General features: G+C 60.4%; 4 protein-coding genes across 4 annotated transcripts; 1 reads left to right on the plus strand and 3 right to left on the minus strand.

Annotated features, from left to right (window-relative positions):
- Nucleotides 1-584: 584 nt before the first annotated feature.
- On the minus strand, nucleotides 585-1734 carry PHACADRAFT_264913 (uncharacterized protein). The gene is made up of 4 exons (XM_007401423.1): nucleotides 1433-1734; nucleotides 922-1363; nucleotides 818-869; nucleotides 585-762 (listed from the first exon to the last, which is right to left on the minus strand). The coding sequence occupies exons 1-4, from the start codon at nucleotides 1711-1713 to the stop codon at nucleotides 722-724; spliced, it is 816 nt and encodes a 271-aa protein (XP_007401485.1). The 5' UTR covers nucleotides 1714-1734; the 3' UTR covers nucleotides 585-721.
- Nucleotides 1735-3219: 1485 nt separating this feature from the next.
- Nucleotides 3220-4932, minus strand: PHACADRAFT_264919 (uncharacterized protein; the record flags this gene model as incomplete). The annotated part of the gene is made up of 3 exons (XM_007401424.1): nucleotides 4510-4932; nucleotides 3839-4430; nucleotides 3220-3770 (listed from the first exon to the last, which is right to left on the minus strand). Coding segments are annotated over exons 1-2 (859 nt in total), but the record flags the coding sequence as incomplete, so codon positions are not given.
- Nucleotides 4933-6381: 1449 nt separating this feature from the next.
- PHACADRAFT_264923 (uncharacterized protein) lies at nucleotides 6382-7622 on the plus strand. Its single transcript, XM_007401425.1, has 4 exons — nucleotides 6382-6672; nucleotides 6764-7220; nucleotides 7287-7335; nucleotides 7389-7622. Exons 1-4 carry the CDS (start codon nucleotides 6398-6400, stop codon nucleotides 7418-7420), a joined length of 813 nt encoding a protein of 270 aa, XP_007401487.1. The 5' UTR covers nucleotides 6382-6397; the 3' UTR covers nucleotides 7421-7622.
- An 86-nt stretch (nucleotides 7623-7708) lies between these two features.
- PHACADRAFT_264924 (uncharacterized protein) lies at nucleotides 7709-11116 on the minus strand. The gene is made up of 3 exons (XM_007401426.1): nucleotides 10334-11116; nucleotides 9751-10281; nucleotides 7709-9677 (listed from the first exon to the last, which is right to left on the minus strand). The coding sequence occupies exons 1-3, from the start codon at nucleotides 10704-10706 to the stop codon at nucleotides 8083-8085; spliced, it is 2499 nt and encodes an 832-aa protein (XP_007401488.1). The 5' UTR covers nucleotides 10707-11116; the 3' UTR covers nucleotides 7709-8082.
- Between the last annotated feature and the right edge of the window lie 2495 nt (nucleotides 11117-13611).

Genomic DNA, 13611 nt, shown 5'->3' on the forward strand with positions numbered 1-13611 from the left:
CCGTCTGATATCACGTTCACGCCGCAGTATCTTCCGCTTGAGCCAAGGTGCCGTCTGGTCCTTGAACCCATAATGGGCAGAAGTGTCGTAGGAAGTGCAGCTTTAGGAAACGTGAAGCCGGAGCGGCTGCTAGAATCGGTGGCGACGTTCTTTTCCATCCCACAGCAACCTCTTAAGAAATTGCTGTGGCATGGAACAGAAAGACCCACGTTCATACTGGTTCTGCTGCTCGGCACCCGGTGAGGGCTCTTGCTTCTTGGCTCGATCTCGGTGGCGGCACTCTCGACAGACACATGTCATGTAATCACTACTGAATTGTTCGGAGAAATTGAGTACGCCCTTCAGCTGGAGGGACTTATCCTCTGGCGAACACTGTCACAAAGGTCAACGAGCCAGGATTGCGAGTGAACACAGGAGCAAATCGTGTACGGAGTCAAGTACGATCATAATACCCAAGTTTGCGCCGACACAGCACACTGAAAGACCGAGGAACTCTGCACTTCATGATTCAGAAGAATCGTGCAAGGCGGAGCCCTGCGCCAGACACACGAGCCACTGAAGGCGGCAAGCAGAATAGTTCGACCAAGAAATAGCTGTGTATATAGTAATATCTCTAAAAACGTAGCAGGAGCTGACAGCACCGAGTCAAATACATGTTACCGAGAACACATGACATCTGCGGAAACTGTCAGACTTCCAGCACCAATCCTCCAGCCAAAATCTAGTTCTGGATGGTGTTCTCCCAAGCACCACCGTAGAGCCCTAGGAAAAGAGAAGTTCAGATCATATGAAACGTGCACACAAGAGAAAGACATACAGAAGTTCAGAGTGGACTTGACCTGGAGAGTGGGGGCACCAGGCGTGCAGGACTGCAGAAGGAGGTCAGCTTCAGCCACAACATCGAAGCCGAGCATGACGTACAGTGTTGGGGGCGGCACCGCCGTTGGAGTTGAAGCGGTACACCTGGGTCGCGAGCTGCCCGTCGGCCTTGCCGTCGACGTACAGGATGGGCTCGTACAGCCACGGCGAGTTGACCGAGGGGTTCGTCGGGTCCGGGACGTTGCCGGTCTCGGCCGCGACGAGGAACGCGTTCGCCTTGTTCGTGTCGTTCTGGAAACGCTCCGCCTTGCTGAAGTCCCACACCGCGTTGATGCCCGCCGACGCGTTGACGGGGTTCGTGATCCAGTAGTGCAGGCCGAGCGCGACGCCCGGGTTGACCTTCTCGACGAGCGCCTCGAAGTCCTGGTTGGTCACCGTCGGGGGCGCAGAGTCCCAGATGGCGGCGATGAAGGAGGTGAACGGCTTGTGGTGCATCTGGGGCAGGCACGACATGTCGAACAGGTAGGTCAGGCCACCCTGAGCGCTGCAAGGCAAGAAAAAAAGCATAGGTCAGCGCAGCTCGGCAGCGGCTAAAAATCGAGGCTAGACGTACTTCCACTGGCTGTTATCGCCGCAGGTGTAGTTCTGCACGCCGACGGACAGCGTGGTGTACACGGGCGCCGAAGTGTTGGGCATCGGCAGGGGCTCGCCGCCGTTGTCGTTGATGTTGGCGGGCAGCTCGCCCATGATGTCGAAGCCGCCAGTGGGGCAGATCGAGCCGCCGGTGAGGTTGGTGCTCGCACGGCGCTGGACGCCCCAGATGTCAGCCGCGGGGAACGCGTTGACGGCGGCGAGGAGGGAGAGCGCGGTGAACAACTTCGTGAAGGCGTACATGGCTGATGAGTCTGCTGCAGGAGAGAAATGCCCAGAGCACTGAGGACATTCCGACCGACCTCGCCCATGCTTTTATACCCCCCCCCCTCGCGGCTGGGAGGGCGACAATCGCGGGCGCGCAATGATGTGAAGTGAGCGGCGGCGGAGGTGCGCTCGAACAGTCCTACGCGAGTGCTGTGTCGACGCGCTGCGTACGAGGGTCCGCTCGTCCTCCGATCGCGGCTCAGGCTCGCTCGACATGTCACATCAAAGTATGACATAGGCGGCACCCTGGCTCATTGTCAGTCCATTGTTGCACTCTGAAGGATTCGCAGAGAATGCTTACCTCAGGGAATGACCTACAGGGTCCCGTCACCAGGCGGCTTCCCCGCCTCCAGCACGTCACCAGGGCTGCCTGATTTTCCGTGCATCCTTGGTGAAGGCGTCGCTCGCGGTCGTGCGTGGTGACATTGTCGCTCCAGCGGCAGGCATCGTCCTCCTCGGCACGGGCGGACGAGGGTCTTTCGTCCCCGGGCCTCGCCCGAACACCCCCAAAAAAGCACTGCGCGCAACGGGAAGTCCGCCTGCCCAGGCCGAGCACATAACGTCAGAAAACAGAAAGAAGCTCACTCCAGAAGCCGTGCAAAGCCGCCAGAGACGTCGGGTCCTCCGGGCCATCCTAGAGAGTGAGTGCTAAAAATGTCTCGGATTAGCCTCAGCAGCCTAGCAGCGCGCGCGGGGCGCACGCGGACGAGGAGCGGAGGCCCCCCGCTCGTAAGGCGGACGCGATCACCGCGCACGCAGGGCCGCTAGTGTGGAGCGCACGTCTGGACTCGTCACTCGAGGGCCGACCGCGACGTAGGCGTCATGGGTTCCCGGCGTAAGGACGCTCGGGGCGGGCGATGGTGGATGAGCAGGAGATCCGCGCCAACACAGGGTACGAACTTACAGCTGGTTCGGAAAATAATGAGAAACCGACCTTTTCTAGCGCCGTCCGTAACTCCGCGCGGTGCTTTGTGCTGCACGGTTCCCTCCGGCATCTCTAATTGCCTCTGTTTCGAAGGCTGCACTGATGATAGCAGTGAGGCTGGCTACAACAGGCTTTCCGCGCCTTGTCTTGCTGCAAGAAGAGAGTGCTTATGCTCTGGTTACACACCAGATGTCATCCCGTGCTGCAGGTGCCAGATGAAGAGTGCAGGCGAGCCGAGTGCTGTCCGCTGACGCGGGTTACCATTTTGGGATGGCGTCGGAAAAATCAATTTCTCGTTATTTCCCCAAATCGTCCCGTTTGCACGAATTAAGGCATAAAATGGCATAAATTAACATACACAGGTCAAAACGTGGTAGAATTAGGGCTTTTCCTCTGATTTTCCCGGGTATAAACCGGAGAAATATATCTTATACAACAAAGGAAAGAAACCTGCGCTTACAGCCGGTTCATTTTTGTTTATCCAATTTTGGCCTAGTTCTCTGGAGAAAAATCGCGCTTCTTGGCAACCCTGGTCATCGTTCCGACGCGGACAGCCAGACAGACAATGAATCTCCTTCGCAGCCTTGTCTTTCTCATTATGCAAAAAGTAGCTGCGGAGCGTGCAGAGGAAATGCTATCGATACAGCGGGGGGACACACCCAGCATCAAAGACGAAGAAAACAAAACCAACCGCCTCACTGCCGCCCGGGGCGCGTCACAGACGCGCACACTGCGCTGCCCACTTCCACCTCCACCTCCACCTCTGCCCCGCACCATGCAGGGCCGGCTGTCTCTTTCTCTCCCCTCCACAGCACACACAATTAAGCGGGGGGACCCCCCTCCTTCTATCCCGGAGCGCGCGCAACAACAAAAAAAAAGCGCTTCTAGTTCGACGAGGAGCCGGTGAGCCCGCCGGTCGCGCCGGTCGCGGCGATGCGGGCGAGGGCGTCGGCCTGGCTGTCGCAGGTGATGGACGTGCCGGGCTTGGCGACGAGCGGGAGCGCGAAGCACTGGAGGCCGCCGGCGCACTGGGTGATCGCCCACTGGCCGTTGACGCACTGCGCGAAGCCGGAGGTGCCGTTCTGCGTGACGCACGCCATCGAGCCCTCTGCAAACGACGACCGTGTGTCAGATTGTACTCGGCAGCGCAAGGAGAGTGTGTTATGGGAGACGCACCGCTGCAGGAGTCGCTCGCCGAGATGTCCTGGAACGACGCGTTCAGCTTCTGCGCGTCCTTGCCGTTCTGCAGCTGGAAGTCGCCCGAGGAGCTCGTCGAGCTCGACGATGCTGCCGCCGCTGCCGTGCTCGTCGTCGCAGGTGGTGGCGGCGGTGCCGCAGCCGAAGCCGAGGCCGAAGCCGGAGCAGCGTTGCCGCCGCTGCCACTGTTGTCCACGGTCGTCGGTGCCGCAGACGCCGTCGCGGCTGCTGCAGAGGTAGCAGAAGGAGGCGGCGCCGCAGCAGCAGCACTACTACTGGCAGAGCCGCTGCCGCTGCCCGAGCTCGCCGCACCAGTGCCGACGTTGCCCGGGTCCGAGGTGATGTCGGTGAGCTGCTCGCCGTCGGGGACGGGCCCATTCGGGTTCGCGGGGCAGGAGCCGCGGGGGTTGACGGCCTGGGTCTGTCCAAAGGGAATGGTGCCGGCGCCGCCGACCGCGACGCCGCCGACGAACTCGGTCGCGCTCGTGCCGCTGAACTGGCACTGGAACGCGCCGGTGAGCTCGGCGTTCTTTGGCGCCTGTTGGCAGTATGGGACCATCTGCGAGGTCGGCTAGAAGTTCAAAAGAAAAAGAAAAAGCTTCTGAGTGAGCAAAAAGACAAATTGTGCGTGGATGGCACACGAGACGCACCGAGTTCCTGGGCTGCTGGGCAAAGATCTGGGCGAATGTGATCATGTCTGCGTCGTTGTTGAGTTGCTTCGCGAGGTCGACCATGGCGTCAGCCGCGTTTTGCTGGTCGCACGGGCCGGCGGCGGCGAGCAGGGAGGGGAAGCACTGCTGGACGGCGATGTTGTTGCACTGGGTGCCGCCTCCGGCTGCGGTGCAGGCGGCCTCCCACTTCGTGGTGGAATCGGCGGTCACCTGGTCGATGCGCTTGTTGAGCATCGGCGCCGCGGATGCAGAGAGAGCGAAGAGGAGAAGGGAGGGAACAAAGACCATGGTGGCAGAGGTTCGTGGATCGGAAAGAGAGAAAAAAGAGTGGCAGAGACCAGCAGCAGCAGAGAACGTGAGACGAGCGCAGCTCGTTGTTGGAAGTGAGAAAGGAGGGAAGGAGAGGAGACTGTGGTGCACTCACCGGCTCGACCTGGGTTAAATAGAACGGTGTGCGTTCGTATCACGGAGCGTGGAGTGCGCGGAGTGCGCGAAATGCAACCGTCACATGGAACATCCTGGTGGGCGAGACAATGGCCTGTTCATCGAACGAAAAATTTCAGGATCCTTGCTCGTTTGTGTGCTTACCTTGATCCGCTTTTGTTGGTCTTAGTTGTGGGGGGAGCCGAACATGAGGCAGAGCTCTCTGCAGAGATGTGAAATTGAAGCCGTGGCAGACAAGGGTGAAAAGGGGCAGAAGCGCGTTGCGGGGGGCAACGCGCCTCGAGCGCTTATGCGCGCGCCGGTCGCCATGGCTGCAGCAAAGGCTAATCCGAGCTTTGTGGCAACACCCTCGACCACAAACAACACCTTCACGACTGCCGTCTCAAATCTTCTCTCATGTATCAACTATCACATGCTGCGGCGCCCCAAACAGACGGTCGGGGAGGACCTAGTTGCGAGCAAGGATGGCGACCGCAGGCTATGTTTGAATTTGCAACACGTCTGCGCGGAACGGGGCTTCTTGTAAGTGAAAGCAAACCATAGACAATGCATGAGCAAATACTCACCTTTGTTCTGCCCGCCGCAGGGCGACCTGCTACAACGATGTCCATTCTACGTCAACAACACGGGCTGTGCATCGTGCACGCATCCTTGTACACCGCCCGGCACGGAGTCTGAGCTGCACAAGGTCTCGAAGGGGGGAGCTGCAAGTGACGGGTACGTAACCCGTGAGCAGAGCTGTCGGCACTAGTCGTACTAATAGCCTAAAGCTTGTCGATGGCGTTTGTACGCTCCCTCTCCGTGCCTGAGCTTGTGCAGCGCTCAGGTCCGCCCTGGTGACCTCCCCCTGAATTCATTCAGCGCTGGTATTCGGAATTCCTCGCGTGCATCGCCGGCAGCCAGTCATGCTCGTACTCGACCCTGGACCGTGCCCATACAGCACCTATGACGACCCTGTTTCGGCCACGCCGAGCCAGCGTCACTCAATCCGCGCAAACCTTTCCGTCTCCCGCGAACACCAGAAGGGCGCCGCGCCGCTGTTGCGACATCCTAACACACCTCGTGTGATTAACCGACGCTACGCTAGTCGATCGTGGCGGCGCCAGGAAGAGGTCTCTGGGATGCCTGCGGCGTCGGCGAGGGGTAAACTACTCCACTCCATCTCTGATGCGACTCAATTGTCGAAGATGACAGTTCGGCAGGCAAGTAACACTTTCGAACGTGCAAACCCCGCCCCGCCCCAAGTAGGCACCCTCAGGGTGTCTCACATCTCGGTTTGACCTCTGTATAGTCGCTTTTAACGGCACCGTACGTGCGTCGCGCCCCGAGAAGGACGTCGGCCGGCAGCTGTTACCTCAGGCGTACATAAGCCCCGCGTGTGCAACCCCCTGCATCCTCCCCATCCAACCGTTGCGCCGCAAGCATGCAACCGCTCTCCAAGCTGCTCTCCGCCTTCGCCCTCCTGGGCCTCGCGCTCGCCGCGCTGGCGGTGCCCAGCCCCGCGGGGCCGCGCACGCTGCAGAAGCGGTTCGGGCCCCTCTGCGACCTCAGCCACGACAACATCAGCACCGTCATCCCGGCGAGCATCAACGACGGCCAGGCGCGCCCGCTGCTGCCGCCGATCGCGGACTCGCCGACGTTCGTCGTCCTCGGCGTCGGCTACGCCAACTACACCTGCCTGCCGAACGGCACCTGGCTGTGAGCGCCGTCTCCTCCTCCGCATCTGCACGCGTCTTTCACGCCTCACACGTTTTTTTTTTTTTTTGCGCGCACGCACGCACACACACAGCTCGCTCGGCGGCCTGCTCGAGCTCTTCGACATCTCCTGCGTCCCGATCGACGCGCGCGCGACCTTCACGGCGGACGTGCAGCAGGCGTGGCTCGGCGCGCCCGCGAACCTGACCGCGCAGGACATCGTCGACACCGCGGGGCTCGCGGACGCGCCGTTCGCGCTCGGCCAGCTGTACTGGGTGCCGGACCCGCTCGACCCCTCCGACGGGACGTACAACCCGGTGTGGGACTTTGGCTCGACGGCGTGGCACGACGCGCTCGCGGGCTTCGCGGACCACGACGCGGCGTACCTCACCGGGTTCCGCACCGGGCTCGTGCCTGCGCCTGTCGACCCCGCCGTGAACATCGAGTGGGTGACGCTCGCGCCGCTCGAGAAGGACGGGAAGCCGCTCGGGACGTTCGCGGACCAGGTGTTCCGCATCTTTTGTAACGGTGGTGCGACGACTAGCGATACGGTGCGTGTTTCTGCTGCTTGCTGCCTTCGTTGTTCGTTCGCCCCCCGCTGACAGACGGATTGCCAGTGCGACCCCAACGGCCCTGACTTCCTGTCCAAGACCGCGCTCAACTTCTGTACGTGACTCCCTTTGTCGTGTGCGTCGCTGCTGACGGGCTTGCGCCTCTAGGGTACTACGGAGGGTACTGGGCCACCCATTGATCGAGCGATGCGAGGAAAAGGGGAGCGCCCCCGGCTTCGGAGTGTTGCTCTCGGTTCAGGTCGAAAGGGGCTCTGAGTTCGAGTCGAAGCAAGTGTGTGAATTTCGGTGTTCTAGCGTACTGTGTTTTTTTGCGTAATGCAACGGAAGATCAGCCGTCCCCATCGTGCCCGCGACGCTGTACCTCGTCATGTCTCTTTCTTCGCATCCCCATGCTCAACTACAGACCAATACGTGATTCGAACTGTCAAATCTCAAGCTCCGTTCTTTCAAACCGACTCTTGCTATCGAAAAAAAAGACCTGCTCGATTATTCCTCCGTTCCTCGAAAAAAGAAAATTACACTTTTAGGCGACGTATGTAACCCAAGGAAATAGGTCGTGAGAGTGAGTGAGAGTGAGAGAGTGAGAGAGTGTCCGACCACAAAAACTACGAGGGTGACTGTACAAAAATACGACTCCGACCTTGCTGTGGAAATTAGAAGATGACGAGTCCGCGTGAGCATGCATTCGATTGGAAAAGGACAGGTGGATTGTACGACAGAACCGAAGAGGATGGGTGGTATACGCAGGAAAACGGCCCATGGTCTCCATGGTGCAAAGATAAGCGCCGGAGTGCACAGACGAAAGAGCGCACGCACGCCGACCCAGGGCGTGCGTGAAAGCCTATGGTTCGTGGCCCGCCGAGCTCTCCTCAAACGGCACCGGCGTTAGCCGCAGGGCCGGTTCTGACGACAGCCGCCGCGACGGCGGCGGTGTCGGCGACGACGGCGCCGTTGGCGGCGCAGGCTGCCCAGAGAGCACGCCCGACAAGCGGCGCACAGACACTCCGCCGCCGCTCGACGGCCTGCTACTGCTGCTGCTGCTGCCGCTGCTCCGTCTCGTCGCGCTCATCGGGCGCGGGCCCGACACCGTGCGCAAGGACGCGTGGCGCTCGGGGCCGAAGCCCCCGGCCCCCGACACGCAGCGCTCGCCGAAGCTGCCCACGCGCGCGCGCGACCGGGGACGGCCCATCCCGAGGGGCACGCGCTCCGCCGGGCGCGCAACAACAACAGCGGCGACGGCGGCCGCGGCGGAGGCGGGGAGGTCGAGCGACGAGTCTGCGCGCGTGTGCGCGAGGAGCGGGACGGCGACGGCGTCGGCCTCGAGCGTCGGCGCGCGCGTCGGGGCAGGCGACGGCGGGTACTCGGTCATGAGCCGTGCCTGCTCCTCGTCGTTGCCGTCGCCGTCGTCATCGGGGCGGTGCACGAGCGTCGGCTCGTCCGCGTAGTACTGCGAGCGGCGCGGCGGAAGGACCCCGAACTCGGCGGCGCCGTCGTCGGAGTGTCCGTCCGCGAGCTTGTCCGGGACCGGCACCGGCACCGACGGCAGAGGCGGCAGGGAGTGGTGGTGGGGGGCATCCGCGAGCGTCTCGCCGTCGTACTCGCTCTCGCGGCGCTGCTTCATGTGTTCCTCGAACCGCCGCGCGCGGAGGGTGTCCTCCGAGGGCCCGTAGCGCGAACTGAGCGTCGACCGTCGCGCGAGCATGTAGATCGCGTCGCGCTCGACGAGCTTCTCCTTGTCCCCGTCCGCGTTCGCGTCGTCGTCGTACAGGCTCCGCGCGACCGCCGCGCGCCGCTCCCGCTGGCGCCGCCGGCGCTGCACGAGCCACCACGAGCCGAAGACGCCGAAGAGCAGCGCGACGAAGCCGAGGAGGCCCAGCAGCACCTCGACGCCGACGGTCATCTTCTTGCCGTGGTCGACGGCGACGTTCGCCCGGCTGCCGTTCGTGTCGTTCGTGCTGCCTCCGCTGCCGCCCGAGCCCGGCGTCGCCGGCAGCGGCTCGTTGAGCACGCGCTCCTGGTTGAACTCTTCCAGTGCGACGCTCGGGTCGATCAGGCCGAGCAGGCCCAGCCGCGGGTTGACGGTGCGCGGGGGGCCGGTCGTCGCGTTGGGGAACGCGCCGTTGCTGTCTGGGGGGTCGTAGGCCATGACGGTGTACACGCTGCGCATGAACGGCACGCCGAGGATGACGTCCGCGAGGCTTGACACGTCCGAGGTCGGCGGGTACGCTTGGATGAGGCCGAGGCACATGCTGCCACTCGAAGAGGCGGAGGACACGGACGCGCCGGACGCCAGGAGCGACGAGCCCCCGCTTGGGGACACGAGACTGCCGGAGTAGGCCTGACCAGAGTAGGTGAGGTCGAGCGGGTGCAGGGGGATGTCCGAGCGCGAGTCCAGGCTCACGCTGATGTTGAGAGGGGTCGTGCACGGCACGTAGTCTGCGGGCGGGACGGAGACGTCAGTCGGACGCAGTAACGGCGTACACGAGCAGGGTATAACAGGGGCACTCACATTGGCCGTCACTCCCGGGGCCGATGCCAAGGGCACCGTATATGCCGTTCGCGATGTCCTGACTCGCGAGGATGACGGGCATGCCCGAGTCCACGATCGCGGTCGCGGTCGAGCCGACGTTGACGGGGTTCTGGACGCCATCGACGTAGACGTTTATGCCGTTGAGAGTTGTTTGCCAAAAGCGAGGGGCGCTGCCTGTGCTACCCGACGGGACTGCGAGGGTGGAGTACTGAACTTTGCTGGGGTCCGGAACGACGTCTTGTGATGGATGTCGCCCGAGACCGAGCAGAGAAGGAACTGAGGAGTTGCCGCCGTCTGGTCGTGCAAGTGTGAGAGAGATGAAGCGGTAGGAAGGTGCCATGTAGTGAGGAGAAATGGTGAACAGATTGGAGGCCAGGACTGCCCCGTCTGGCTGGCTAGAGGTCGTGGGCGGCACGTCTGATGCGATGATAGAGTTGGCGGGCAGGGCGAGCCCAAGAATTCCACTAAAGTCGGGAGAGAGGGGTTCTGAACTAACGGATGTTGCGGCGGCTGTGAAAAGAATGATGACTGAGATCGTGTGTGGCAGAGGAGCGGGACGTACCTAGTGCTTGCCCGTCTATTTCGTACCCACCCAGTGTTACTGTGTCCCATACGATTGGCCCGCTGACAGCTCCCTCGACGTAACTGATCTGGAATGTTTGGCCCGTCGACTGGGCCTGTGACGGGTCGTAGAGATTGCCATTGGTCTGCTTGCAGGCCTGGGTCGAGCAGGAGGTGGAGGCAATCCAGAGGTCAGAGGAGCCTGTGTCGACCTGGATGGAGAGTGCCTGGGATGATGCGCCTACGGAGATTGGGAGAGTGTAGACGGCGTCATATGAGGAGGTGATGAGCATGTCGAGGGGGAGGACGATGCCGTCCGTGGCACCATTGCCGTAGCTGTCGTCGCGGGCCTTGCCCTTCCAGTGAGGGCTCATAGTGTCTGTGTCGAGAAAAGGAGCGGTGGTGGTGAAAAGAGAGGAGAATGTAGGATGGTATTAGAGTGATATGCGCAGGCAGTCCATGGCGTTACATTTCAACCTCGTCCAGACGTCGTCCAGGTAAAAGCCAGATCACATCGGCCTACGGGCGCTTTCCCGTTGCCTTTCGACGCCCAATGTTAACGTTCGGGTGCCTGCCTCTCGACCACTCCGTCTCCCTTCCTGCGACGACATCCTTCTGCTGCCATGCCGTTACCATCCTGATGTGCCAGCTATCGTTCGTCGGCCATAAGCGCACGTCCTGCTCGTATTTCCTTCAATTTCCTGGACGTCGGACAGCAGAACGCACACGGACATCGATGCCCGTTGCTGAGCAAAACTCGGAACGAGAACGCACCAGCTGTGCGCTGCGCGGATGTTCGCTGTTCCTTGGCCGTTCCCCTTCGGACTACCGACGTGCTTGATGAGATGATCATGTTTGCACCCGGTAACACACCTGCTCGGCGCGGCATGTATCCGACCTACAAGAACAGTAGGCCTTGAGCCTTGGGAACCTGGTACGCAGTGCATGCATGTTTCGTTGCAGCGTAGCAATGCGTGAATTAGGTTCTGCACTCACGCTTGCCAGCAGTTACATAAAGTGAACAAAGCCAACAAAGCTTGCGACACAATCACCGCGATAATCACGGACGCCCAAGCAGACCTGGCGGCCTAGCCTGTTATGCTGCCAACGTACACACGGACTCGAACGCCAGCTATCACATAACTCGCGCCGCTCGCTGTCCCTCCTCCTGGATCGCAGCCGTCTCCAGGATCGTCTCCTCTACTGTGTAAACCGTACTGCTCCCAGGACGATTTCGCCGGGAACTTCGACCCGTCGCGCTTGGGACACCATCTGATCGCGCCTTGTTACAAAGCGGCGGCAGTGCTCCCTCGTACATACCCATGCTCGCAGGGGCTTGCTCGTCTGGACGCAACGGACTTTGCTTCCATCCGACCCGGATCAAGATAGATGCCAAGCACAGAAGCATGGCCCTGCGCAAACCCGCACGCGTATCGCGTCCACGAAATAGTGCGTCCTAGCGTTGGTGCAGGTCTTATAAAACTCTCTTTGTCCGTACACGACCACACCTCGAGCTGCTGCGCCTACTACTCCCCTCTTGACGCTATCAAGTCGCCCCTCATGTGTCTGGCTCGTTCCACGGCAACACTGCCCGAAAAACCCCCGGTCCGAAGGTTTCGTGCAGGACATGCGCGTTGCTCTGCCGGCGATCTTCGCCCGTCCAGAGAAGACCGGGACCGCTGCACAGGTAGAATGCATGAGTTCATGTCATAGCGCGCGTCGCAGGGCTGGTTGGGTTGCTACGACCTGTATGTTTTCCTGTGCAGTTTTCGGGGTGTACATGCCGTCAAATGTATTTGGCTAGCTTGCCGATTTGTAACCATGGGAATATTTGCTTGAGCTGTAAGAAAACATATGGGCAGAGCACGACGCAAGCCTCGTCGACAAAGCGAATCATAAGTCATGACCAGCACACTCGCAGGAGGCTTACGCGCCGCGCGCAAGCGCGGACATGTGACTATCGCGTCGCACGTGATTGTTTGCGTGACGTCACGCGACTGTTCCAAAAGCGGTGCAGCGGGCACAGCTGTCGTCACGAACAGCGCGGCAAAGGCAAGATGATCACGCAGGATATTACATCGAGCAACGCAGCCTGCAGTCATTCCTCCACCGAGCGAGGCACTGTAAAATTGAGCACCAGCAGTGACAGCTTAGTCACGAGTGTTTTCTCTGGTAGCTCATGTCCCGTGCTCTTACATCAATACTGTAGGTATCGTCAAGGTTGCCGAGGTGGCTCAACAACGTCTCCCAATACCCGTCTTCAGTTCAATTCTCCTGCTACTACCACCTCGCCTGATCGTTCATACATCATTGGGATGGACGCAGAGACAACTTGAAATGGGATTGACTCGGTCTTTTGTTCTCGTCCATGACTGTTCTGCTCCGTTTTGCTCCCTACTTTCCTTGCCTTCGTACAATGTACAAATCGCATCGGCAAACATCTGAACAGCGTCTCCTCTGTTAACAAGCTCGGGGCTAGTTGTGCAGTGACAGCGCACCAGCGCACAGCTTGGGCGGGGCCAGCAGTTAAACCTTCCTCTCTCGATGTCCCCCTGCCTACTCCGTGCTGGTAGGCTGCTTCCAATGGCTGACAGAGGGGCTTGGTGCTTTGTATGCGCAGCTCACTCGCCCCCTCGACATAAACTAATGCGCGCTCCACGGCAGAACGTTAGCCGCACAGACGAAGACTGTCAGAATGGTGCGCCCCGCCTAAAATCAACGCCTGCTATAGCTGATGTAACCAAACCAAAAAATCATAGACTGCGTCCGCTCACGGACGTCACTGCCGAGACCCTGCTATCTACTCTGACTCTGCCAGTTTGCTCGTCGATGCTTTTTCGACAGTCTTCCTGTCAACTTCTCTAGATATGTTCACCGTGCTCTTGTCCGCCCAGCCTTTTACCCGACCAGCAGAGGCCATGAGACACTATCTAACAGCAGATCATTGTCTGTTCCATTGGTCCAACGACTACCCGCGACCTGCGCATCCTTGCTGGGACGGCTACATTATCCTAAGGAATGCCTTCGAGGATCTGACGGACAGCTACGCGGGAAAGTGCTCACCTGATGCCTCCATCCTCGTCCAGAAACTCGATGGGTGGCGGTTGGCCAGTTTTGAGTAGCGTTGTCGGATACATTGTGCGATCAGCTACATCAAGAAGTTACGGATGGATCATTCCTGTGCCCAATCATTTTCAGACGCAGCCTGAGCACTGAATTTCAGTAAGGGCCGAGGTGTAGGATGAGCCTTTCCAGCTCGTGACTCGCCCGTTCAATGTT

Source organism: Phanerochaete carnosa (genome assembly GCF_000300595.1).
Source record: "Phanerochaete carnosa HHB-10118-sp unplaced genomic scaffold PHACAscaffold_12, whole genome shotgun sequence".
Classification (NCBI taxonomy): domain Eukaryota; kingdom Fungi; phylum Basidiomycota; class Agaricomycetes; order Polyporales; family Phanerochaetaceae; genus Phanerochaete; species Phanerochaete carnosa.

Excerpts from the sequence above, each read along its gene's own strand:
- PHACADRAFT_264913 (XM_007401423.1), bottom strand. The coding sequence starts at position 1,713 with ATGTACGCCTTCACGAAGTTGTTCACCGCGCTCTCCCTCCTCGCCGCC. Across the intron at positions 1,364-1,432 it reads GGCGATAACAGCCAGTGGAA|CGCTCAGGGTGGCCTGACCT; the intron begins GTACGTCTAGCC and ends CTTGCCTTGCAG. Across the intron at positions 870-921 it reads GCGGTGCCGCCCCCAACACT|TCCTGCACGCCTGGTGCCCC; the intron begins GTACGTCATGCT and ends CTCCTTCTGCAG.
- PHACADRAFT_264923 (XM_007401425.1), top strand. The coding sequence starts at position 6,398 with ATGCAACCGCTCTCCAAGCTGCTCTCCGCCTTCGCCCTCCTGGGCCTC. Across the intron at positions 6,673-6,763 it reads CTGCCGAACGGCACCTGGCT|CTCGCTCGGCGGCCTGCTCG; the intron begins GTGAGCGCCGTC and ends GCACACACACAG. Across the intron at positions 7,221-7,286 it reads GTGCGACGACTAGCGATACG|TGCGACCCCAACGGCCCTGA; the intron begins GTGCGTGTTTCT and ends ACGGATTGCCAG.
- PHACADRAFT_264924 (XM_007401426.1), bottom strand. The coding sequence starts at position 10,706 with ATGAGCCCTCACTGGAAGGGCAAGGCCCGCGACGACAGCTACGGCAAT. Across the intron at positions 10,282-10,333 it reads AATAGACGGGCAAGCACTAG|CCGCCGCAACATCCGTTAGT; the intron begins GTACGTCCCGCT and ends TTCTTTTCACAG. Across the intron at positions 9,678-9,750 it reads CCCCGGGAGTGACGGCCAAT|ACTACGTGCCGTGCACGACC; the intron begins GTGAGTGCCCCT and ends TCCCGCCCGCAG.